Raw genomic sequence first — 27,960 nt, 5'->3', positions numbered from 1 at the left:
TTCTTATCAACTTATGTTGGATATATTTCAGTAAGTTCACAAAGATTTAACTGATCTTTAGCTCATAAAGTTTTTTGGGGTATACCGTAATTTATCCTTTGCCCTATTATGGAAGTTTGAGTTGTTTCTAAATTCTGCCTATTCCAAACCAGGTTGAAGTAAACATCCCTGTTTAGCTATATTTGTGCATGTGGAAAGAAAAACTTACAAGCCTGTGTTTCTTATAGTGTAAAGTATAGAACCTATATTTCTTAATTCCATTCTGGTTTCCTGTAAGCCTTGTATATTCTTTGATTAAGCACTGAGTAATAAATGATTGATGAAGCCAGATACCACAAGTCTCTAAACAGCAGTTAGTGAAAAACTGGAAGGATAGGGTATTTTAATGCAGGTACTATGGGGAGACAACACTCAATATATAACTATTTATAGCCTGAAAGCTAAAAATGAAAGCTGGAAATGTTTGTAAGACATTTTACTTAGGAATACTAAGAAAAATTCTTGTAGTTTTCTTTTGTGTATCAGAATTTTTGCCTGTTCTTGTATTTTTTAAACAATTTATGTATTCTCTCATAAAGTGTCTTTGCTAGTATGTTTATTGGAAGTCCACCTTGAAACAACTGACTCTCAAGAGTTTAATGTTACGTCTGGGAAATGTCACCATTATATCTGTGCCCATTGTGATTGAGAGCAACATTTAACCTATTTGTTAAAAAATGTGTGTGTGTGTATGCGCGAACACATACACACACACACACACACACACACACACACACACACACGGTAATTTTTAAAGTTTTTTTTTGTTTTTTCGTGTCTTCACTGTAATGAGTCTTTGTTTCCAAGAACTCCATTTATTCAAACTTTTATGTCCATAAATAAATTGTGTAGGTATTTCCATTAGGTTTGGCACATTTGTTGTTAAGGTTATTACTAGATGCTCCTTGGTTTTATTTTGCCATTGTGGATAGGATATTTTTTCCATTACATAGTTCTAATTGGTTATTACTGGTATACAGAAAAGCTTTTAATTTTGTTTGTTAATATTGCATTTGGAAACCTTATGCAGTTCTCTAACATTTCAGTTAATTATCTTAGATGTTCTAGGTGGAAAATCTTACTCTCTATAGCTAATGATAGTTACAGCTTTCTTTTTCCAAGAATTGATGAGACATTTTAATCTCTTTTCTTTATTAGAAATGTCTCATCTTTTCTTAACTTGGACCCTGGTCGGTACTCTTTATCAAGTTAATTTCTCTTTGTTTTTTACTCAGCAGAGGTGACTTCCTCCCACTTCGCCCAAGTTATTGAATTTTATTGAATTATTTTTAGGTATCTGATGAGATGATTATATGGTTTTTCTTCTTTGACCTCTTGATGAGGTGAATTTTATTATCATATTTCCTAATGTTGAGTGATTCTTCTATTTCTGGGATAAATTCTACTTGACCATGATTCATTATTATTTCAGCATACTGCTGGATTCAATTAGAATTTTTAAAAGAATTTTAAGAAGACCTTTATGTTCATAAATAAAATTGTACTATAGTTGTTTCTCCTTACATATGTGAACATGAATATATATTTATCTGTAAAATTGGTTTATACTTTGTCCTTCCTTTACCATCCTGGTCTGGTTTCAGAATCAGAGTTATGCTAGTCTTATAGAATGAACTGGGTTGCTTTCTTTTTCTGTGCTTTAGATCTGATTCGATAACTACTGTGTTTCCCCGAAAATAAGACCTAGCTGGACTCAGCTCTAATGCATCTTTTGGAGCAAAAATTAATGTAATATAGGATATATAGTAACATAAGACCCAGTCTTACATTAGATTTTGCTCCAAAGGATGCATTAGAGCTGATGGTCTGGCTAGGTTTTGTTTTGGGGGAAACATGGTAGAAATTGTCTGTTCTATAAGGTTTAATACAATATGCTTATAAAATGGTCTGGTTCTGGTGTCTTTTGGGACAGAACTTTGACTTGCTTTTCAATCTTATGGTTGTTGATCTATTACCCGTTCTTGAGTAAATGTTGGTCACTTATGTCTTTGTATAATATATTTTTTCTGGATAGCCAAATTTAATATAAAGTTTTCTCTATGGTATCATTTGATTGAATATGTTAATATATATTATACATAATAGATTTAGATAATGTTTGACACATAATAAATGCTTAATAAATATAATAAATGCTTTATAAATGTTAGTAGTGTATTAAAAGATGTTTCTATTTAAAAATCTCCAATGATTTGTTCTAATAATCACATCCTTCAGCATGATGCTTTATTCAGAATGTTGGGCTATGTGCACAACTCAGGAGTGTTCTAATTTAGGAGAGAGAGACAGGGAAGGATTTTACAGAGCTTTAGCAAGAGAGGTCAGCCAATGTTCAGCCAGTTTCAGGAATAGTCGGTCAAAAATGTTTTTCAGAAGAGGGAGGAGTTGTTCTTGCTATCTCGTATCTGTTGGTTGGGCAATTCAGATTTAGAAAGAAGGAGAGCAGGAAAAGTTGCTTGGTCTATGGTAATCTGAGGGCCACTATGGGATCTTTTTAGTCCCTCAGGGACTCGTACAAAGATTATTCAGGATTTACAACATAGTCTAGCATATTTGGATGTACATTGTATCATGTTAAGTCAAGCCAGAGTCTTCTACTTTTTTATTACAGGCAGTTCCTAATGTTTTTCTCAAAATGTGTACAAAGTCAGTTGTCTGAAACTCAAAGATTGACTTATTTTTAATAAGCAGTTCTATATCTAGACAGATAAAATATGAAATTTCCAATTAAACCTTACCTTTAGACATTGTTGTCAGTGATAGTTAACCAACTATATATATATATATGTGTATATATATATATATATGTATATGTACGTGTATATATATGTGTGTGTATATATATATATACACGTGTGTATATGTATATGTGTGTGTGTATATATATATACATGTATATACATATATATACACATATATATGTATATACATATATATGTGTGTGTGTGTATATATATATATATATATATATATATATATATATATATATATATGTTAGTTCCCCCCTTATCTGGGGGGGATACATTCCAAGACTCCCAGTGGGTACCTGGCGCCACGGATAGTAACGAACCCTACATAGAGTACTACCTCTCCCCACCCCACCCCCACCCCCACACACAAACCTTTTCATTTAAAGGAAGCATTTTATGGCTTCTCTTTGGCAAACCTGAATGACCAGCCTCACTACTGTTGAACTTTGGGACCATTATTAAGTTAAATAAAAGCTTAAAATTCCAGAGAACTACTCTTTTAACAATGAGGTTCCAAGTGGTTGTGATGGGTGGAAGGTCAGAGTAAGTGGAGAATAACAATAATTTAACAATCTTTGGAAGCAGGAGTCAAAAGTAGGTTGTTCCTAAATAGTGAGCTAGCTTGAGAGCCCAGCACTAATTTTTTAATTTCTTTATGGATCCGTTTAAAAAGTGCTGCAGCACTAATGTTTTTGGTGACAAAGGAAATGAATTCTGAGAAGAAACTGACAATTATATGTCAAAATGAGTAAGAAAAATTAGATTCTGAATGTCAGATTTTTAGGACTACTGTAACCAACTTACTTTGCTTATATTTTGTTTTTGTGTATGTATAAGGGTGATAGAATAAAACCCAAGTCTGGTTAAGCGTTTTTCTTTCAATAGGAATAAAATAAAAGTTCTAAACAGTATGCAAGTTTAATTGGCAGTTGTTTTTTTCTTAGTGGTCATAAAATAATGGTAATTGACAGTGAAAATTAATATTCTGTTTCAACATAATTCTTTTTGTTAGGTAATTTTCTTTTTTTCATTTTAAACTCTCCGTGTGCTGATGGAGAATGGCTTTAAAATAGTACCTTTTGATTCAGCATTCAATTATTTTTATTTTCTTTGCCAGTTTGCCAATTTACCATGTCAGAATCTATAGGAATGCCATATATATACATATATGTGTGTATATATGTATATGTGTATGTATATATATATATATATATATATTATATATATATGTATGTATATATATATGTATTATATATATATGTATGTGTGTATATATGTATATGTGTATGTATATATATATATGTATGTATATATATGTATTATATATATATATGTATGTGTATATATATATATATATATATATATATATATATATATTCCTTGCTATAGGAAATACATTGGGAAATATTTACTAGAGCAATTGTAATGTATTAAACATGAAAGATGGACACTTGCTAGTAAAATTGTTGGAGAACTTTTGCTAAATTGCTAAATGCTGCACACTAGAGAGTACATGAAAAAAATACTAAGAGTAATTAAAAAGACTGAACAATATATTATAAATGTGGTAAAATTTTAGTATATATATTAAATATAATGAAGTGTATTAATTAATGATACTTAGTCTCATAAATGCCTTTTTTGTTGCATTAAATGAGATAGGAAAATGTAATGAAGTTAATTTTGAAGTTGTGTGTGGAATCCGATGGTTGATTTAACATATCATTGCTTTTGTGATATATATTTGCAAATTATTTTGAAAACCTAATTTGTCTGGTTATGCAAAAGAACTAGAAATGTAGGGTTTTCAAATGAATTATAAAAAAAAAAGAATTAGAATGCATTTGAGTTGAAATGGGTCTAATACTTTCTGTTTCAAATCAGTATTGCTATTCAGTTAAAAATAATAGGTGTGTTTTCTTATTTTCCAGTGATATTTCAGTGATAAAAAACTAAACAAAACATGACCTTCTGAAATAGTAACACTAATGATTTTAAGATTCAAATGTTTTTGTTTTAGTTTTTATCTAAATGTATTTCAGTGTGAGAAATCTCCTGTTTGCATGCAAGATATTTGCTGATTCTGACTTGATGTTGTGTTTTGATTTAGACAGTTTGTTTTTTGGTTTTTATTTAGTGATCAAGGATCTCTAGCAAAAAGCTGATGGGTATGCACAGATATTGAATTTATATCTCCCCATCTTCACGTCTGTATAGTCAGAACTCTATTGTGTTCATCTAGGTAGATGAGGTCACAAATAAAACACTAAATGTGGCTGCACTTTTACAGTTGGATAGCTTCCTCATTAATAGCCTCATTTTCTCTATATGTACTAGTATTTCAAAAAACAGACCTTGTTTTACAAGGCATATCAATCTAGTGCCTCTGTCATGCCTGTGTTAAGCTCTGTTTCCCATAGTTGATTTTCAGTGATGTTCATAATTTGATATACTTCCCCATCACATCACACCTTATTTTTCCAAAATCTGTAGGAGACTTGCTGAGATGGGCTTCTTTTTACAAAATTTTATATAAAAAAACTTTGTTAATCTTTTCATTTAGAAATAAGCTCAAACTGAAAGTTTGCAAAAATGGTACAAAACACTCTAATGTAACCCCTGCTTACCCCCAGGTTCCCCAGATGTTAACCTCATACATAACCACAGCTATACATTAACTGTGATACAATACTGTTAACTCCTCTACACACTGAACGCAAATTTCGTTAATAGTCCCACTAATGTCCTTTGTCTGGATGAGAATCCAATCTAGAATCTCTACTTGTTATGTTTCCCTAGGCTCCTTTATGCTGAGTCAGAAAGTTCCTTTGTCTTTTTTGTCTGTCATTATCTCCACATTTGTTCCACTCTTTTGTTGAATGTCCCTCAATTTGTTTGATGTTTCTTTTTTATTAAATTAAGGTTATGTATATATTTTGGCAAGAATACCATAGAAGAGATGCTCTGCCCTTCTTATGCATATTATAAGATGACACATGATGGTGGTCTCAGCTGACTTGTTTCAACTTTTCCATTATTCATATATGGTGTCCCACTGGTTAGAATGCCAACTTTTTTGCCTTTGTGCATCTGCTTACATTCGTTCTTCTGGCTCTCTTTTTTTGTGGTTTTCTCTATTTGTTCCAGTTCATGTACTTTCTCACATGTCTGCAGTCCTTTTGCCCTAATTCTCATTAAAACCTTGACATGCTTATGACATGAAGGCCTAGGTTATTATATGGTTGTGACCCTCACCTACTGTCAATCCCAGAAGACCTCTCTGGTTTATTCTCCCTTGTGGTATTCAGACTTAATGTACCAGTTTATGCCGTCTACATATGCTCCCTGTAAGCACCATGGGTTAAATAGTATCAAAATTTAGTACTTATTTTTACTTATTGAAAATTAATTTTGCCTTCTAATTAGACAGTAATATACTAATATTATAACAACTATTATGACAGGTATTATAGACAAATAAATATTACAATATTGTTAACAGTATGTTGATATGATTTTTCTGATCTAGACTTTAAATTTGTAGTAATTTGAGGTGAAGAGGAGAGGGGAGATTGAGTACAGCTATGTTTGGGGAATAATTTAAAAACAATTATTAGAAGAAATTGCACTTAGTTTTCTTGTTTATATGTACTTTTTCACATAAGTGTTAAAAGTGTTGGTATAGAAGTGAAAATTATCAAAAAGTATGACCATAATTAATAACTTCAAGTTTGAAAGGAGATTATTTAGAAAAATAACAATTATAATATAGTAGAGATACTGGTTTACAGTTAACTATCAGTTTTATTCAGCAAATAATAATAGGAGTAAGAATAACTGTTCCTACAATGAAAACTTTCTTTTATAGTCTTAATGACTGTATCATTGAATTATTTTAAGTTGTAAAGCTGTCTTCTAAGAATGGAAAGGATGTCTACAGTGATTAGCTTAGTATGTTTTCATTGTGTCCCTATGATGTGGCAGATAGACACGTGCTGCTTTCAACAGTTTACAGGTGGGATAGTGGAGCAGACAGGAAATATAATGCTTTATCAGAGATGACCGAATTAATTAGATAAAGTGATGCAGAGACAGGGCTGGGACTGGGCTTTTGCTTGGGTGGATGTGTCTCCCCATTACACTGTAAATTCTGACAAACAAGATGGGCTTTCTCAGGCATGGAGACTTTGTGCTATTAGTAATGAGGCAGCATGAAGTGTTGTATATTTTAGAAATATACGCTTTCTTTTTAAAAAGAACATTCATGTTTTATCACTGCATCATATATAATGCAACATGAGTAAAACCCTACTGAGTTTCACATTTGTGAGGAAACTAGCATTACTGTAGATGAGTGTCAGTGCAGAGAAATGACCCTATTATCTATGTAATGGTAATATTGTGCCTCACAGGGGAACTTGCGTCATTAAGAGTGAGTTCTCTTGCAGATGCTTTCTACATGAGTTATTAATATATGAAATCAGAAGGAATTGGAAAGTTCTTTCTAGGGACTTGGGAATATAATTTAAAGGTTTCAGTATTCACTTTTACCAGAAACATCATGTAAATCTGTGTTTATGTGTGTTTGTAGATGTGTACACACACACACACACACACACACACACACACACACACAATTTCACACCACCATTTCTTTGTATGGACCTTTTCTTTCTACGTGGGTACCCTTTTTATTTTCTTTTTGTCTCTGAGACCCCTGTCAGTTGTGTCCTCCTAGGTGGTGAAGCCTCCTCAACCTTTTAAAACCAGGTTGTTACTTCCCCCTGTCCCAGAGCAGTTTATCCCCATTGCGAGATCATGTTTTTATTGCTGATCATCTCTTGCCGTCTTTGTACCTCCCACTTGAGTGTGTGCTTATCAAGGTTGGGGGCTTCCTCTTTCAATTTCATATTGTAGCATCTTGCATGATATCTGCATATATTGGTTATGCAATAAATATAAAGTGAATAAATGCATATAATAGAATATATATGCTTTTATACTCGAGCTTATTTTAAAAATGTGTGTAAGATGACTTAAGCAATACAGCAAATTAGAAGAAAATTAGAAGGAGAAAAGGAGGAGGATGGGAAATAAAATGAGACCAAGCATGAACTAATATGTTATGAGTCTGTAAGTATATATGTAATATGAATTTAAATGCATTTGCAATTACAGAGGAAGCATATATGTGGTACTTACTAAAACCTATATCCACTAAAAACTATCCTGTCTGATAAGTGAGCAAAAAATTGCATCTTTTTTGTTTTGGCCTTAGAAAAATTTCTTGTTTTTCAAGCCACATTTTGGTCAACATATATTTGATGCTGAAAGCTTTCTCTGTGAACTGCTCATTAGTGCATAGATTAGAATGTAATCAGCATGTGGTAAAATGTAGTGGTCAATTAATCCCATTGCTATGAAAATAGTAATCTGTAATATGACTGTATAGGGAGCTCTTCCATTCCTGAAATGTCATGCTCTATCTCCTCTTACCTGCTCTCTTTCAAAAAGCACATAGCCATGAGGTAGGAACACAAGAATGCTGATTTGAAATAATATCTTCTCTTGGAATAAATATTTTTCAAATTAATGTAAATAAATAGTACCAGAGAATTATAGCATTCTCTCTATGTGAAAGTTTAAGTAAGTGAGAATATTTAAAGTTGTATTCTTATTCTCCTCACAGGATTAAATGTATGCAAATCTTAGATTTTTGGGTTGTTTTTTCTGTAAGACTCTTCTTGAATCTAATTCTCTGCATGGTTTTTTTTGATGGAGAATTAAGCTTTGTTAGCTATGTTGTTCTTTGATAGTTAAAGTAATGAGGTCTTAACTATTCTACGTAATTTAATACAATGAAGAAGTCAGTCACTGACTGGCAACTTTTCAAAGGAGGTGGGCCAAGGTGCCAACCTATTTCTTTTGGTGTGCCAGCTCATAGAGTTTTGTGTTCCAGGGATTTACTAATCACCAGCTGGTAACTGATTTACAAGGCGAGAAAGACAAGACTCTTGAATGGTGGCCACTGACTCACCAGAAGACAGAATGTGTACTGGCTTCAAGCCTTGTCTATTGGCATGCAGATCTTGCTGCCAGGAAAGACTTGATGATGGCAAAGAACCTATGTGCTACCTTTGGCATGTTTGTCAGATTTCATCAGTGTTGTTCTTGACCCACACTTTGGTTTAGCAACTGAGAACTGCTGTGTAGTTTACCACCTCCTTGGTAGGGAAGCCTCCTCATTCCTTTTATCCAGGTTGTTGCTTCCCTCTATATTCTACTCCAGTTGAATATACCTGTCTTTCTGTTCCTTCGTCCGTCCATCCATTGATCCATCCATCCATTCATCCATCCATTCATTGATCCATCCATCCACCTGTTCATCTGATACTGTATTTAAGCCATCAATAAATGTGCCAAAATTAACCTCTGAAAGCACTGTTTAGAATTAAGATTGGCAAACTTTTTCTGTAAAGGAACAGATTGTAATTATTCTAGGTTTGTAGGCCATGCTGTCTCTTGCAGCTACTCAGCTCTGCTGTTGTAAATGAATGGATGTGGCCGTGTCCCAATAAAATATTGTTTATAAAAAATTGCATGTGTAGGATGCCCACCCCTGGTTTAGATAGTGAAAGTATATGACTCAACATAATTGTGTGCTACACAAAAACTTTTAAAAAATGCTTATGTTTTCTAACACAGCTTATCTCTCAGGTTTGTTAGCTTAATTGTCATCTGCTTTGAGATTTACTCACAAAAAATAGTTTTATAGATTAACCATTTTATTTATTTTATTTAAGCATAGTGATGATTTAAAAAAATTTTCATCTCTCTGTGGCACTGGTTATAGAAATGTTATTGGATTGGAAATATACAAAAATACAAGGAATACGATTTCCCCCCACATCATTGATAACAGCACCATTAAATTTAATAATATTTACTTATAAATATGATTCAAAAACTATTCTTCACATGAAAACATGGACCAGATATGTTGCTAAGTAGGGGGATAAAAAGGGAGACTGTACAACAGTTCTTAACAGTGTGTACAATGTGATTCTATTTGTGAAAAGAAAAACATTACATATGTCTATGCATATGCATATTTGTATATTGTAAATATCTGAAAAGATGCTGTATCAATCAGGGTTCTTAATTTTCTTTTTATTTAAAAAATATATATATATATTATTTTTATTGGAGAATATTGGGGAACAGTGTGTTTCTCCAGGGCCCATCAGCTCCAAGTTGTTGTCCTTTAATCTAGCTGTGGAGGGCAAAGCTCAGCTCCACGTCCAGTTGCTGTTTTCAATCTTAGTTGCAGGGGGCGCAGCCCACCATCCCATGCAGGAATTGAACCGGCACCCTTGTTGTTGAGAGCTCGTACTCTAACCAACTGAGCCATCTGGCCGCCCCTAAGTGTTCTTAATTTTCAAGCAGGTGAGATCAAGCCTGTCCAATATAAGCAGAAAAGATTTATTGAAAGATAATAAATGGTTCACAGATCTCCGTGGTGTCTAAGAAGTAGGCTTAAAGGCCATATATCTAGCAGTAGTGCCCAAAATTCCACTGCATAACTGGTTCTGCCAAGATTCCCCAGGAGCTCAGTGGACATGAACCTGCAGTCTGAATCACTGATAACACAGCCTGGATGCTGGATCTGCCTCTGCTGTTACCAGTGCTCTGGAATAAATTCTGGACATTTGCTGCTCTTTTGTGTCATGAGCTTCCAATTCAGTCTAGCATGTGTGCATTTGATTGGCAGAGCCCATGTTTTGTGCCCTAGCTGCAAGGGAAGCTGGGAAAGTGAATTTGTGGACATCACTTTTGTAGTGGACACAGGGCCTTAACTCATAAGGTGGGGCATTTCCCAAATGTAGGAAGAGGATTAAGAAATCTGTATACCAGAAAGAATGAGAGCTGTCTACTGCAGACATCCAGGAAATTGTTAGCATTGATTACTTCCGGCCAGTGGAATTGGAAGGGCTGACTGGGGAGCAGATGGAACTTTTTATTGTACTCTTCTGTGCTCTTTGAATTAAAAAAAAAAAGTATACACACACACACACACATTGATACACACACGCACATACATAACAATGATAAGAAGACCATGTGGAAAATGAACAAAAGGAACAACAACATTTTTTTCCCCACCAGTTCTACTCTAATGTTCTCGTATAGGAATTCATGAAGGCTTCCCAGCATAACCGGACAATTCCATCAACTTCCATCCTACTCAATCTCATCTAAAAATTCGCCTTATGATTTCCTCTTAAAATTTAATCAACTCTATATTGCTTGTACTTCTTTGGGCAGATAAATCATTAATTGGTTTTTTCTGGGATACTATTGGTTTTTTCTTCCTTTTGGCCTGGTAGAGCTTACTCAGTTTATCTCTTTGAGTTCTGCAGGATTCAGCTTTGAAAATTCAGGTTTGTTCAGCTGCTGTGGTTGACAAAGTATGCATAAATGCAAAGTCCAAATATATACTTAAGTATTTGACCCTACAATCCCCCTCACCCTGCAAACCCTCATAAACTTGCTCCTTGATAGAAAACTTGTCTGGGAACTTAATTCAGTCCAATAAAGTTTTAGTAGATGTATTAAACTTTTAAAACTTTATTATTTAGAATAATTTTAGATTTACAGATAATGTGTGTAGGTAGTACAGAGAGTTCCCATATACCCCACAGCAGCTTCCCCTGTTATTAACATCTTATTAGCCTGATACATTTGTTACAATTAATGAACCAATATTGATACATTATTATTGACTAAAGCCCATATTTTATTGTCTTAGTTTTTAAAGTCGGTTCTCTGTACCATGATAGCTGATATATTTTATACATTTATATTGTCCTTTGTCTTCTGTGGAGTGGTCGTTAAGCTGTATAGTAAATGCTATTTCTGTTATAAATAACTTGAAATTTAGGGGAAGAATAAATGAAGCTTTGCCACAATGAGGTTCTTATTTTATGCACAAATGTTACATGAGAGAAAATAATTAACCTTTCATTTCCCCCCCTGTTTTGTGTTCAGTGGAACAGGTTCCTGTAGAACCATACAACATCCCCCTGTCGCAGGCTGAGGTCATACAGGAAGGGAGTGACGTTACTCTGGTTGCCTGGGGTACTCAGGTCAGTATCCTTATACCACCTGGTAATATTCAGGTTGTCCTTGGAAGCTCTTATTTTTAATCCTGGTACTGTGAAGAATGAAAAATGATGTTTTCCTTAAATTTAAGTCTTGTTTGGTACTACGTCTATATCTGGTACCGATTTTTACTTATTGAGTCATAAAAATATGTATGCAAATGGTGAAGCCATTAAAAATATGTTGAGTTTACAAAAATGTATTCATTAAAAACGGTTTATTTTGAAGCACATTTTACATATCCTTACTACTTGTTGCTGCACTTGACTTGGTATTTTCTTTTTTATCTCATCTGCTGCCATCTTTTGTGATTACTTTGCTGACCAGGTGCACCCATCCAGTGGTCCAGCCTCAGAATGCCATACCTTTCTCTTTTCCAGTAAAGCTCACTACCGATCTACTTCCACTTTCCCCAGCATTTGTCTCCAAGCATTGCTGTATCTCCAAGCATTTAAGCTCAGGACTCTTTCTCTGGCCATAGACTGCTCTTACACTTCTTTCTCTTCTTTTAAAGAAGTGTTCAGTTCTGGTTTTTTTTTTTCCTTCCTGTCTAAAGGAAATGCTTATTTAAGAAAATTGAATATGCTGTATTATAATAGAAGATAATGCAAATCATTTGCAATACCACAACCTCCTTCTCTCCTCTCCACTTGATTTTTGGCTTGGAGAGCTACAGTCCTCGTGGTTTCTCACCTCTAGTGGGGAAACCGTTTTATTCATATCTCTGTCACGCTCAGCGTGTGTCTTTGCCTCTGTTTTGGGGGTTACTAGCTTGATTGCTAACCAACTGAGCTAATTGGCTGCCCTATCTCTCTTTTTAATAGGGAAGTTAGAGTGTATTAGATACTAACTTCCATAACCCATTTTTCCTTTATATCTATCATTTCTTCAACTCATTTCCTGTTTTCCTTGTCTTCAAAGGAGAGATGTCTGGTTATCATAGCTACCTACCTCTCCAAATCTATTTCAGATTATGTTTCATTTACTTTCTCCAGGACTGTGATAAATCAATTAGTCCCTCTCTCTCCTGCATCTTCAGTTTCTTCTTCCCATGTCCCTTTTATTGAAAAGGAGTATGTCTCTTTTCCACCCTACTTTTCTCTTAAATAACCAGTGTATCTCTCTCCTTTCTTTTATCACTAGACTTGAACAATTCCTACCTCCAGTATTTAATTCCTTAACTTCCTTATGAACTTGTATCATAAATTCTTATTTCCAGTAATTCACTAAAACTATTTCTGCTAATATCACTAACCTTCTGATTGTTAAATCCAACCCTATGCCATATTGCTGTGGTTTATAACACTGGCTACGCGCTCTATAAAACTCTTCTTTAGTTTCTGGAATATGTTGTCGCCTGATTTTCTTTCTGTTTTTTTTTTTTTAACTCTTCTCCTCCATCCTTTTCTTTCTTCCTTCCTTCCTTCCTTCGTTTCTAGTGAGGTTCTCTTCATCTGGTTTCCTCTTTAGTGTTGGTCATCTACAGAGTTTCATGATTACTGCCCTGTAGTTTTTCCCTCTACGTGCTTTTCCTAGAAACTCCACCTACTCTTGTGACATTATTTACCTCTGTGTGCTGATATCTTTGGAATCAGTATGACTGTTCTCACTTTTTCTAAGAATCTCCTTCCAACTGTTTTCTGGACATCTATATGTGATTATTTTGGTGGAATATGGGGTTCAACACGTCTAAAACAAATTTATTAATTCTCTGTGAAGATCAATTCCTCTGACTTTAAATACTACCTGTATTAATAATGTCAGAATTCAACTAATGTTTTAGACCTGTATCTCCATTGTCATTCTCTGCATATCTTTCCCTTCATTTCAGGTTCACGTGATCCGAGAAGTGGCTTCCATGGCTAATGAAAAGCTTGGAGTGTCTTGTGAAGTCATTGATCTGAGGACTATACTACCTTGGGATGTGGATACAGTTTGCAAGGTATGGATATAGTATTGATAGAGTGTCATTTCTTTAAAATCTTGGGTGAAATTTGTTGGATATTTGCAAAGAATTGTTTTGAAATTTTGAGCTTTGTGGGCATTTTTTACTGATTTAAAATTTTTAGATTTATACTATGAAAGAAATTTATACTATATAATAAGCTTAATGCTCAAGCAAACAAATCACTTTGTGTTTTGTTCTTCCCATAGTTCTCTGTGGTTAGTATATTATAAAACTGTGTCCTTCACATGGCCAGCTTGGGTTGAGTTGTATGAATAATGGAGTGGTGCAAATAAACACAAGGAGTCCATCTGTGTTTTTAACTTCTGATTTATTATGGTTTGATAAGCTAGATTTAATATAGTCAGATAAATGGTTTGGCTGAAATTTCATTTGTTTTTCTCCGAAAGAGATGGATTATTAAAACAACAACAACAACAAATACTTTAGCCTTTATACTGCGGATCATAGTTTGACTATTATGTTGTGGGATTCTGTAGTTTTCTAAGTTTCTAAGTTTCTGATTTATAGTTTTATAAGTTTTCCTATTAATTTTAGCCTGATTAGATTGATATTTTTCCTTACTATTAATAGGATTCACATAGCCCCCTCTCAAGAATATAGTTTATGGAATACTATTCGGCCATAAGAAAAGATGAAATAGTACCATTTGCGACGACATGGATGGATTTTGAGATTATAATGCTAAGTGAAATAAGTCAAACAGAAAAAGTAGAGAACCATATGTTTTCACTGATATGTGGTATACAAAACTGAAAACAACAAAAGAACAAGACAAACAACTGAAGAAACAAAAACTCATAGACACAGACTATAGTTTAGTGGTTACCAGAGGGTAAGGGGGGTGGGGGGTGGGAGATGAAGGTAAAGGGGATCAAATATATGGTGATGGAAGGAGAACTGACTCTGGGTGGTGAACACACTATGTGATATATTGATGATATATTACAGAATTGTACACCTGAAATCTATGTAACTTTACTAACAATTGTCACCCCAATAAACTTTAATTAAAAAAAAAGAAGAATATAGTTCTTATTTACTGGGCATTAACCGATATCTTTCATATTAATGTCTATTATAGATAAAGTACATCTACTCTCATATTGGTATATAAGTAAGGTTAAGCTCTTTTTTTGGTGATTATTTTATCTACTAAAGTTTAGGTAACAGGACATCTGTTATTTTTTTCTTGATTTATTGCTGTAGCAAATGAGTCCTAAGACCTTAGGTATTTTACATTTACTATTTTTAAGAGTTTTAGCATTCTCGTAGCTTTACAGGCTGTTTCTTAGCTTACTTATATGAAGCTAATCTGCAGTTATTACTGCTCTAAATGTGTAGCAGAGTGTTTTTAAGTGAAGATTGTCTTATAATTTAGTGGAAGATTTAAGATTTGTTACAGTAAATGTTCTATAGACTCACTTGACATAATCTAAACATTTGACATGGTTACAAATAGTTTCAACAATATTCTAAGTCCTTGTATTTGTAATTTCTATAATTAAGAGCAGTATTTTAGGATCATTTATTCCTAACTGCCTGAAAATAATTCGTTTTGCAGGCATTTTCAAACAAAGTCAGACACTGGGTTTCTTTCAAATAGCCAAATGTCCCAATTTATGGTTAAACTGGAGTTGATACCCTTTGCCAAAGGCTTCTTATTTGCAACACGTATCCCCCATTCATTTTGTAGTTTATAATGTGACTGGTACTACTGCATGGAGAGATGATGTTTTGTCATGGTGAGTGGGGTGTACCGATATATGGTCAGGACAAATATTTTTAGAACCTTATTTACATATTTATGTACTTTATACATCCAAAAAGAATTTGTAGCAGCTTACGGTAAAGCACAACTATAATAACACTTCAAGTTGATGACCATGAAAGCAAAGTGAGAAGAGGTGGAGGAAGAAAAAAGGAGAAAATTCTTTATATTTGTATCTACTATATAAATTTGCTTGGGTAGAGCCCCTTCCCCCCATTATTAAATCTACTGGTTGCATTTTTGTATGATTCTGGAATATAGATCCTGTTTCTGTAGGGCTCTATATTACTGGAGAACATGAAAGAGGAGATTAAGAGACCTCTACTGACTGAGAAAGTGATGCAGCAAATTTCTGGCTTGTTAGCATCATTATTTTAGTTTTGTGTTGGGATGTTTTTATCATGTCATTTTTCTGGTTGTTGACCCTCCAGTTCTACCTGTGAAAAGCCAGCTAATCATATCTTGATTACTTTGGGTCTATTTGTGACTCTCTTCATTTCCGATCATGGTGTATCTCCTGTTTTCTTTTCATGTATCAAAAGAGAAAAGTTTTTGATACTTAGCATCTTTTCTAGAATTTAGAGATGATTTTAAAGAAGAGAGCCCTACAACCAAACACTCGTATTAAAAATGATATACTTTTTCTTTAACTATAGCTAAGCTTTTATTCTTCATCTTTATGAATTCTGTAGTAATCAAAACTTGTTTATTATCTTTTTCAGTTAGTGTTGTTTTATCGGTTGTTTTTTTTGTCTTTATGACAAAATTATATCTCAGCTTTATTGCTTATATGTTAAACTCAACACCAAAATGCATCTTTTAAGACATCTACTCAAGAAAACCTTATTAAGGCAAAAATCATTTATTGAACATATACATACTATGCATAGTAAAATGATTCTAGGACAGTTGAGAAATTGTTAATTTAATCTGAGTTTAACTATGTTTTTAAAACATAGTCATGCCTTTTGCTTTGAAGCATTGTTTGGAAGTTAAAAGCCTAAAAAGTTACTCAGGGACAGAGAAAGCAGCTTTTTCTTTCTTTTTTTTTTTTTTTTTAAATGCTGCTCAGGGGAGTTTCAATTCTGAACCTGAGATCGAAGCTCCAGAAGCTTCTGAATACCAGAGTAGAAATTCTTATGTTTTGAGGTTCTTAGGAGACAGAGACCTACGTGGGGGTCGGGGTTGTGGGTGGAGTACAGTGGCTTCAGAACATCAGCAATGAGAATTGAAAGCCCTGAGATGAGTGGTAATTTGACACTGATGAGCTTGGGCTGCTTTTTGCTTGGGGATGGGAGGCTGCCAATTTAGTCTCAACTAGAAGCTAAGAATCCATAGTGTATAGAATCCATGTTTCATGGGGCTGTAATGACAGAATTGGAAATTTGAGAGGTCTTAAACACATAATCGGTCTCTCTTTTAAAGTATTTGCCAAATTCTTAAGATGTGTATGGCAGGAGCTAAGCAGAAAATGCCTGACAAGCTAAGCCATCACTTGAGGCAGAGGTGAAAAAGACCAGTCATACTCTCAATTGAAGCTATGGAGTCAGGTCTTATGATTAGAGGCAAACCAGAAGTAGATCAAATCTTCCCAAACCTGCAATATAGTCTCCATCTCTTACAGTTCCTTTTGAGTTAATGTAATTTACCTTCTGCTATATCTGCCCAACATAACAAGGAGTCATTCCTCCTATCATCTGGAATTTCTAGAACTAACAGTCAATAAAACATTACCAAATACATGAAGAGGCAGGATCATTTGATCAAAAACCAAGAGAAAACATAAATAATAGAAAGCGGAAGCACAAATGATCCAGATATTGGTAACAGACAAAGACTTTATGATTATTATGTTTAGGAACATAGAAAAAAAGGAATAAAAGAGCTAAGAAAGTGAATTGCCTTAGAGAATTGGTGTGTGTGTTTGTATCAAATAAACATTATAGAACCAAAAAAAAATTTGACAACAAGAACTCAGTGGATGTGTTTACAAACATATTGGACTCAATACGTGATAGTACTTATGAACTAGAAGGCAAGTTAACAGAAAATGTCCAACTGAAGCACACAGGGGAAAAAAAAAAGTAGACTAAAACAGATAAAAGCGTCTGGTCAAAAGACCTGTCCTATACAGAATCTGATTTTTAGAAGAAGAGAGAATGAATTGGTCAGAAACAATATCTAAATTTCTATTCCTCATGAAAGTTTTGAAACACCCACCCATGTATTCAAAAGGCTTTGTGAACCTCTAAGAAGGATATATTCAAAGAAAACAACACCCCTGTACACAATGGAATGACATCTTAAATTGCTGAAGATACCAACCTAGAATTCTATACCCAATGAAAATGTCTTTTTAAAATTAAGCTAAAATAGAAAATAGTTTAGGCAAGTAGAAGTTGAAAGAATTGATGACCAGAAAGCTTTCACTAAAAGCGAATTTACCAAGGTCCCTGGAAACAAGGTCAATATATAATAGTCTTTTATATTTTTATATACCAGCAAAAGACAAATAGAAAATGAATTTAAGAAATTGACAACATTTGAAAAAGCATTGACAAATCAAATATCTAGGGAAAAACTTGATGCATGTATAAGAACTGAGTGCAGAAAATCACAAAATATTATTTAGAGAAATTAAAGAATATCCAAACTAACTGAAGCACATATCATGGTAATCGATTGTACGGCCAAGAATAGCCATGGCAATTTTGAAGAATAAAGCTGGAGGATTTAATTATCAAATGTTAAGATCTGTTATAAGGCTGTAGTAATTACAACACTGTACTGGTGTAAAGATAGAAAAATAGACCAATGGAACAGAAAAAGGAGTCCAGAAACAGATTGTTGGTCTTCTGATTCAGGACAAAGGTGACAGTAGTTCAGAGAGGAAGAGGTGTTTTCAATAAATGATGCTGGTTTGGTTGGGTACCATAGAAAGTATCACATAAATGTCAATTCCAGATGGAATTCCAATTCTAATTGTCAAAGAAAAAGAAATGACAAAGCTCTTGGGAATAGCATAGGTGAATATCTCTATGATCTTGGGCAGCAAAGATTTTTTTACATAGAACAAACAAAACCCTGGAAACACATTTAAAATAGGCTGATAAAATTGAAATTCATTAAAATTAAAATTTTTCATCAAGAAGCCCCAATAAAAGTAAATAGACAATCCACAAATTTGGGGAAATTCATCAAAATTTATATTCAGAAATATAAAATACAATTAAAGAGAAAGGACACCCCAATAGAATTATTGGCAAAAGTTTTGAAAAGACACTTCACAAAGGAAGATATCCAAATGACCAATAAAAATATGAAAAAAATGCTCCATTTCTTTGGCTATCAGGACATGTAAATTAAAACCACAGTGTGATACTACTAAAGACATCATTGTGGCTTAAATGAAAAATACCCCAAATACCAAGAATTGATGAGGATGTGGTCCTTTTTCTTATTCTTGGTGCTTATATAAAGGTTTAAAAAGTAACTGTAGAATATTACTCTATGAGTAAATCCAACTTGGAATTTATTCCAAGTTGACACATTTATTTAAAAGTCTTTTTAGTTTGACCTTGTGTTTTTATTTTTCTTGAACAGTTTTTCCTTTTTCATAATAGTATATAAAAATTCATTTGAATTCTTATTAGAATTGGGCCAATTTATTCTAAAAAGCAAAGTGAAATTGACTACAGTAAACCTCAGATGTCTATAATTTTTGTGAAATGGGTTCATATGATAATGACATTTTCTTCGAAGATGAGAGTAGTTACTATTCTGTATAACAGCTTTTAAAACTTCTTAACCTTTTGGATATCAGTATTTACGTTTTCACTTATATTTTCTCAAGGGAAATATAATGTATATAATTTTATCTTAAAAATAGCCCAAATAAACATCGATTAATATACTGTATTAATTACATTTATCAGGGTATATGGCTGTTTACTTACTTCATTGGTACATTACTATGCATTTTTTGTGTGGTTTTAAGCCTCTTTAAATTTAAATTTTATCTTATTTTCTACTGTCACATTATCACCAACTGTGCTGGGAATCCGGACAACCATATTTTATAACTGAGACATGTACATTGGCCAAGGAAGGTCTGTTATGTTTTCTCATGAATCAAGAACACATGCTTTACCCTTCAAACCTTATGATATCAATTTGGGGCTTTTGGAACGTTTTTCCTCTCATTTCCTTGTCTGCATTGCAGGTGGGTCATTGTCATGGAATTCAGAAGGAATAGATCAGCCTGGGCCTGTTACCTTTGGCCTTCCTGCTGGTCTGGAGGGGGTTGGGTAACCTGTGACTTTTACATATATTACAGCTATTATATAGTACTTCTGATCAGGGTTTTTATCTGTTCAAGCACACTGTGGTACAAGATATTGTCTCAGAGTCCCCCAGCCCTCAAGTAATCTACTTTTTCTGAAGTACTTGGTGTTTTTTTTCGTTTTTGTTTTTTTAATTTTTAACAAAGGAAATGGTATAGAAAGGATCTTTACTCCCTTCAATCTTCTCTCTCCCTTGCTGCCTTTCTCTATAAACCTCAATTAGGTAGCAAAAGATGATGTGCCCGTAGATGCAAATGGTTGTTCTTTGGCTACATATTGAGGTGTGTGTGCTCTTAGAGTAGTTTGGGGCTGGGCTATCACTGGAGCAGGGCAAGGCCTCAGCAATACTGCAGTGTGGGACCGAAGCAGGGAGTAATTCATCTGCGACATGAGGGAGTGACGATAGTTGGGAGCCAGTACTCAGTGTTTCTAGATTTAACAGCCTTTCCTCCTACCCTTCCACCTGGGCTATTTCCAATCTTGCTTCAAAAGACTTCTGTGGGACCCTGCGTAAAGGTAAGGAAGGCAGTATCTAAGACTGGTGGGGTGGGTGTGGGGTGGTTCTGGGAGCAGAGAGGCCGTCAATGAAAAAAGGAAAGGGGTATTGTAGGAGTACAACTGGAAAGGAGTTACACCTTGGTCATGAATGTGGGTAATTTATGTATAAAGAACCAAGTTTGCTTAGTCTTGGCATTTGCACCTGGTATTAATTAGTGTTAAGTCTGTGTGAATATGAGTAGTGCAAAACATATTTAGAAGACCCCGAGTACCACTGAAGAATAACCTAAAAATATGTGTTATATTTTATAACTTTAATTCTAATTTTGTAGACATTTAGTTTGTTTTTTATTTTCATAGGTTTTTTTTTTTTTTTTTTTAGACTATCATAGATTTTATTTTTATTAAGATTGCTAACACCAGCAAGGTAATGTTTAAGGTCTGTATTTTACTGAATGTCTCTAAATTGGTTTTATGGGGGATGTTGGAGAATTGATTTTTAGAGAATCCATAATGGGTTAGTAATACCGGTTATATACATGTTTTTGTTGATTTCTTGGACTTAATTGAATAATTCAGTGATAGAATACTATTTTGCTTGAGGCTTTTAATTTATGAGGGAGAGGGGAGAGAAGGAGAACACGAGCTTTATTTTACCAGAGGGTGGAGGTTGGTGGTGGGAAGGGGAGATAGTACCTACGGATGACCACTAGAGGCCTCTCTTAAGCCAGGTTTCGTGGTTAACATTACCAGGTTTCCATCGTGGGGCCTGGCTGTGTCATTGTAAATTAAACATATTTTAAGTTACAGTGCTGAATAAATAACATGAAGTTACTTTTATTCTAGAGCATATATTGCAATGTAACTCAAATGTTTTCTTTAATGTATATATCAGAATAACTGATGATCTATTGGACTGAAAACAAATTAGGAATCTTCTCTCTGCTCTTTTTTCTCTCAGCTTTTAATAAAAGCATGTAATCTAAGAGTATGGCCAAATAAAAATTATGTCTCTTTGGTAACACAAGGATATTTGGTCTTAAAATTATTACTGATTTAACATGTGTTTAATCATTGAGACTAGTTTATTTTTCTAATGGTAGACTATAAATAATTTTAATTACATATTAAAAATTGTATTTCATTTATGATTATAACAATCTTCTAACATCAAAATCCTATTTAAGAAATGATTACAAAAATCTTTTTAGACTTAATATTATCCAGTGTAAAATTAATTTTTTTTTTGTAGCAATGAAAATAAGTCTCATTTTTAGTTTGGAATTCTTTTGGATGCTGGTTGAATTTGCAGATAGCATGAGGTAGGGCAAGGTCATCCAATCTGATAAGAACAATTGTTCTGTTCCAAACTAGAAAGGCCAACAATTTGGAACTTGGTTTCACCTTTGCCCAGTCATTGTTCCCAGAGGGTTGTCTTTGTTATGGCCACAACTAGTTAGTTGTTGTACTAGTTGGAACAAGTTCTAGATTCTTGGGTGGTGTATTTGGGATGTGACTACTATATTTATCGCCCTGCGTGGTGGTCCTTGGCCAATTCCTCTGAGTTGCGTGTGTATTTCGTTTATTGCCGTATCCCTAAGAGTCTTGAAGATGTCTAATAAATGGAAGATACTCATAAATGTTTTTTGAATGATCTTATTGTATTTAAAAAATATTGTGTAATATGTAATAATTTGTTTTTCTCTGAAAGAAATTAAAGGATAAACTGATAATTCCCATAGGAAAAAAATATACTGAGAGTATCACACCTGCCACCTAGTCTATTTTTGGTATGATTTATGTTTTTGATATGTTTTAAAGAACATTAAAACAGTGGGTTCTGTTCTAATTTTGCTATTTTTTTTTTTTTACATAACAAAAGCTTCGTATGGGCTGGTAAAATGATAAAAGTTAAAATGACATGTTTTACGCGTATCTCCTTTAGTATTCCCACCTGTTCTTTTAATTAGACATCCTTGTCATTGTTTTCTAGGTGAGAAAACTTGAGGTTAGAGAAGGTAGTGTAACTTGCTCCACGTCACACAGCTCACAGAGCTGGGCTCCACACAGATCGCTGGTTTCCAGAAACTTTGCTTTTTTATTACTTTGTTGCTTTTATTGAGAAGCTGCATCTCAAGCAGAGTTTGAACAGAATTTGTAAACATTTTTCAGATGTGATAAAATAACTGTGATTTATGATGTGATTTGAATGTAACTGGACATTGTAAGTGTAAAAGATGTTGGCAATAGAAATGTATTTACAGGGAGGGGCAGTACTTTTTAGTTTGTTTTGTGCTTGGCTTTCTGTCATAACTGTGTATGTTATGACAGATTTAATCCTTTTTGTTGTCCTTCATGCTCAGAATTATTACTTCCATTGTAAAGATGAGGAAACTGAGTCTCAGAAAGATTAAGAACTTCCTTCAGTTTCCCAGCTAATAAATGGCAGAACTGCAGTTTAGTCTCAGGTCTTAAATTTTTGAACTCTGATATTTGCATTGTACAGCAGGGCCTCATGTTAGAATAGTTATTTTACAGTTAACTAACTTTATGCTTTAAAAATTCTTTTGAGTTTTGCTGATGAAATTCTTCTCAATTTGAGCTTGGAACATATTTTATAGCATTTATTTCTTGCACATTTGCCCACCTGTGTAACACTTTAAAAAAATATGATATTCTTAAATACTGTATACGCTTTGTAAATCATACTACCATAGTTCATTTCATTTGGCATTATATTTTTTTTCCTTCTGCATGGAACTGGAGCAAGCAAGATTAAGTTATATAATTATGTTTTTCTATTTCTAATTCTTTTTCATGTCCCCCCTTGTACACATATTATTTGAGTTTCACTCAAGATTTTCATTTTGTTTAAACTATTTGCTTTTGCTATTAGGAACAGCAGTGAAAAGAAAGGAACCCATTACCTCATTTCACAGTGAAAAAAGATCATAGGTACATTGTGTTCTTAGTATAACATTTTAGGTGTAATGCAAGAAATCTACATTTGTTGACTTTCTGTTCCTCACTTTGATGATCATTTAACTTACTTTCCCATAAAACTGGTACTTACATTTACAAAATTGTAGCGTTTATGCTATAATCAGTAATATTTTCTTGCCGTTTCTATTACAACACCCTGGTTTTTGCAGTATCTAGCTGTTGTAATTTAACTTAAAAGTGTATTGAAATGGGTCTACAAAGGTTTTTAAAAAACAAAATTAAGAAATACACCATTTACCTCTATCTACTCCAAAATTTAAGCCACTCTTAGGAGTCATGGATAATCAACCCAAACACATACACTCCCTGTCACCCTTTTTTATTGCTTTTTCTTCCAAGAACTTGGGTTTTCTCTCTACTGTTTACATTTTCTTTTATATCTTTAATTAAATTATGTAGTTTCTTACAAAGCTATTCTACATCTTAGGTTTAGTTTTCAATATTTTTTGTATCTTGATTGATATTGTGAATAGTATTATTATTAGAGGTTTTCCTCTCCCCACCCCTTATCTTTTTCCTTTTCCATGTGTGGCAGTAAAAGAGATTTAAAAAAAAACATGTCAACAACACAAATAGTTTGCAGAGCTTATGAAGCAAAGCAACCTTTTCTGTCCCTGTCCCTAGGCTCACTCCCTAAACACAGCCACTTTTAACCGTATCTCTGTTTTGGTCTGATAGCTACTTCCGTTTCTCTGAGTAATCCACCGTACAGGTATTTTGGCGATAGCACAATTTATTCATTTCTGCAAAGTCCCGGATTCTATACAAATACAAAAAATAACAGGGTTTACGGAAAAAATGGGTTAGGCAGACCACTTAAAACCATTTAACATTGTGGCATTTGTGCTATAATCAGTAATATTTTCTTGCCTTTTCTGTTAGTATAACACCCTGGTTTTGCAGTATATTATACTAACATAGTATAAATTGTATATATTATAAAATAATACAATAGTTTTTAAAGTTCTGTTCTATAAATTATCTGTTTCTTCAATACTTCGTTCCTTTTGTAATATTTTTTCTTTTTGTTGATTATTCAGGATAGCTGACTGTGCAGTTTTCCTGTAGGTCTCGTTCCTCAGCAGCAGGCATCTCTTCTATGGGAAAAGTTGAATAGGTCTGTGCTTGTGGGTGAGACTTTGCTTTAGGGCGAGGGAATGAGAGGTCTGTCCTTAGGCAGGAGGGGGTGCCCCTAAGTGTGTAGATAAGCTAGGCTTGCCTCTTAGACATCAACCCTGTGGAACAGGCCTGTCATTGTAGGAAGTTTGAATGGTTTTATGAGCTACTAGCTTCTATGCCTGGGTTGTCTCTGGGGTCAGGGTTGGATAGATGTGTTTCATTGGGGGAAGTGAGGCAATTAATCCAACCACTTTCTTTAATTTCCTTTTTTTCATTCCCAATTCTTACATCCACTTTCTAGACCTGCAGATGAGTGCATCTGGGGTCTCTGGGAAGATTTGCTTCTTCCCCTGGGCACCCCCGTCTCCCACCCGACCGCACCCCCCCTTCTGTGTCGAGGCTTTAGCTTCCTCTACTTAGTCTACGTTTTCCTCACATATCCGCAAGAGACTTGTTTCAGTCTCTTTTGTGTAATAATCACTATCTCTTCCCAACTTTGTTGTTTTGGCTGTTCTACGTTTTTTCCCTTTTGTATTCATTTCCTGTCTTGGGAGAGCAGGGGAGACAAAAGCAATAGATTCAGTTCATCATCTTGAGTTGGAAAGCTTCTCTATTATGTTTTTTTTCAGTTTTTATCAGGAAGCATAATTTGTGTATTTCAGTCTCTGTATTGTCATTTCACCAAAATCTTATTAATTTTAATTTCTTAGTTGATTTTTTTTTTTTTTAGATTTCTAGGTTGGTAATCTTATTCTGCAAGTAATTTTATCTCTTCTACTATGTATCCTTTTTTTTTTTTTTTTTTTTTTTTTCTCATTTGGCTAGAACCACTGAACAATGTGGAATGACAGCAACGATAACAAACATGAAGGTAATATTTAAGCCCAATCTTGAACTGATTGAATTGTTAAGTAGAAAATGGAAAGTATCAACTTCATTATATTGATTTCTGGCTTACTGAGAAAGGCATCAGAAATTTTCTGCAGGGGTTAGTGTTTTTGAGTGAATAGATTTGGCACTTAAAGCCTGAATATCTTTTATACTTCTATTGCCAATAACCAGAATTCAGAATTGGAGATGGGAAAGAAGGGAAAGTTAGCTTTGTAAAATAATAAATCCTTCCAATAGAGTTTACCAAATTTTAGATGACAGTCGTAAATCATTATTGGGCAGCAAAATTAATGTTATCTCTGGACAGTAAATCAAGAAAAACATGTCACTCAACTGGCAGTTATAATGGATCCTCTATTCTAAAGCCAATAAAGACATAGTGAAACAACCATCACTGGCGAGATACCTGCATGTGGTTAATATGGACCCCTGACTGACAGCTAAACAATGGTCATTGCAAGGACAAAAAGATCTGGTTATTGGTTATCATGTAGAAGAAATTAACCTCTTGATTTATTTTTAGTTTTTAAAGTTGCTTTAAGAATTGCTTTGTAGATATTAAAACAGATTTATGATATGAAACTCCTGAGTACAATATTTGGAAATGCTTGGTGGCAGTTGCAGGGAAGAGATTTTATGTCAAAGGAAAAAGACGGCATATCAGCTTTATCTGTAAAGGGACTTTAAATTGGGTAGAACTGTCAAAAAATGAAGTAAGTTGCCTTTTGTGGTTCATGAGATCCTCATTAATGGGAAAAACGTGATCATCTGGCAGAGATGTTAGAAAAAGAATGAGGAGGATAGCCTAAACTGTCTCTTTGACATCAAAGATTGTGTGAAATAAAGCAAAACTAGGCTTTAGCATTTTGGAATATATAATAATATCGCAATATTAAATAATGTAATAAAATAATACAGGTAGTATAAGAAGTTATCCCTTTACCTTTCATATTTTATACAGGAGTTCTCTTTCATATTTCTGGTAAAAATAGCTTGTGTCTTTAAACTTTTTCTTTTTTTTACTAGCTTTATCTTTTTTTTTTCAAACGGTAAATTGTTTCTCCAGTTTTGTAAATAGAGCAGACATCCACTAGTCAGGTTTTATAGTGACTTTGTTTTCTAACACCTCTGCATTTATTTATCTCTCTAACTTTCCATAGTTGCTGCTATCTCCTCTCTCTCTCCCCCAGTTTAAGCCCACTGTCCCATACGCTGGACCACATGCAGTACCTCTAGAACCATGTGTTCCTTTCCATTCTCATTGTCTTAATGATTCCTCTCTAAGGCACGGTGTCCTCTTGCTTCTTTGAAGCCCTTCCTTCTTGCCAGGGTAATTTTTCTAAACTGAAGAACTGCTTGTATTACAACTCAGTCCTGTTGGTGCTTTTGGGTTGCCCTCAAGACAAAATGTAAAATATTATTATTATACATTTGGCCTTCCATTATCTGACCCTGGTGTGCCATCTCATGTAATTTTCTGCCATTTTCTCCACACAGAATGTGATTGTCCAGCTACACAGTATTGTTTGTAGTTTCCTATAAACATCCTGTTCTTTGTTACTGCAGTGCCTTGGCACATGCTAGTTCTTCCCCTTGATGAACCTGAGATCTCTTTAGTCTTTCAACACTCGCTTTACAAGTACTCCCCTCCAGGAAGCTTTTCCTGACCTGTTTTCCCATTGTCTTGTAAGCCTGCACTGGAGACATTCTCTCAGTGTTCTCAGGGTACTTTACATGCAACTCTCTAATAGAAGGTTTCCCTTTTTGTTATAGTTTTTACTATCCTCATATAGTTCTCTCACTAGACTCTTTTGTCTCTGTATCTTTCACAAATTCTAGTATGCATAGCAGCATATAGTAGGTATGAAAGAAAAATTTATTTCTTGTCCCATGGTGTATGAACTTTGTACTTGTCAGAGATTAGGTTTCTTAGAATCTCATTTTTCCAGGATGTGGCTAAGAATATTGAAGTAGATACAAAAAGACTTCTAAGTAGCTTGAGGTGGTTGCGATAAAACCATGCATAAAAACACACAAACACTAATTTTGTAGACAAGGCTGTGAAGGCCTTAATCATATTTCTTCAACTTTTACTTTACATACTAGAATTCTAACAACCTTCTTTACTTAGCGATGTAGCTCATATTACATTTAGAAGCAAGACATTAGAAAATGGGGAAAAGTTATGTTGACAGAGATAAGGATGTTGGCAAGACTAAAGCTGATATATTGATAGCCTGAGCTCAAGGCTCTCTGTGGGAAAAGAAAAAAAGCAATAAAAAAGTACATAGGAATATGTTTTTCAAATCACAGCCGTTTGTAGTCATTTAATGTAGAAACAAAGGAAGCATCTACCTTAATCCCATGGTGTTATAATTGATGTTCCAAATTCTCTCT

The 27,960-nt window shown here is 34.0% G+C and overlaps 1 protein-coding gene across 5 annotated transcripts in view; it reads left to right on the top strand.

Annotated features, from left to right (window-relative positions):
• BCKDHB (branched chain keto acid dehydrogenase E1 subunit beta) overlaps positions 1-27,960 on the top strand; it is a 219,477-nt gene that overhangs the window by 63,291 nt on the left and 128,226 nt on the right. For 4 of the 5 annotated variants that reach the window (XM_019729566.3, XM_074333225.2, XM_019729567.3 and 1 more), the window contains exons 7-8: positions 11,859-11,956; positions 13,804-13,914. In XM_019729566.3, the coding sequence (XP_019585125.1) occupies positions 11,859-11,956; positions 13,804-13,914 (209 nt within the window). Of the gene's footprint in view, positions 1-11,858; positions 11,957-13,803; positions 13,915-14,511; positions 14,736-27,960 lie in introns of those variants that run through there. The other variant, XM_019729568.3, reaches the window with a different exon arrangement.

The sequence above is a fragment of the Rhinolophus sinicus genome, chromosome 2, assembly GCF_057876585.1.
Source record: "Rhinolophus sinicus isolate RSI-liver-muscle chromosome 2, RSI-T2T, whole genome shotgun sequence".
Taxonomy (NCBI): Eukaryota; Metazoa; Chordata; class Mammalia; order Chiroptera; family Rhinolophidae; genus Rhinolophus; species Rhinolophus sinicus.
The sequence above is the reverse complement of the archived record's forward strand: the minus strand, read 5'-3'. Positions and strand labels throughout refer to the sequence as shown.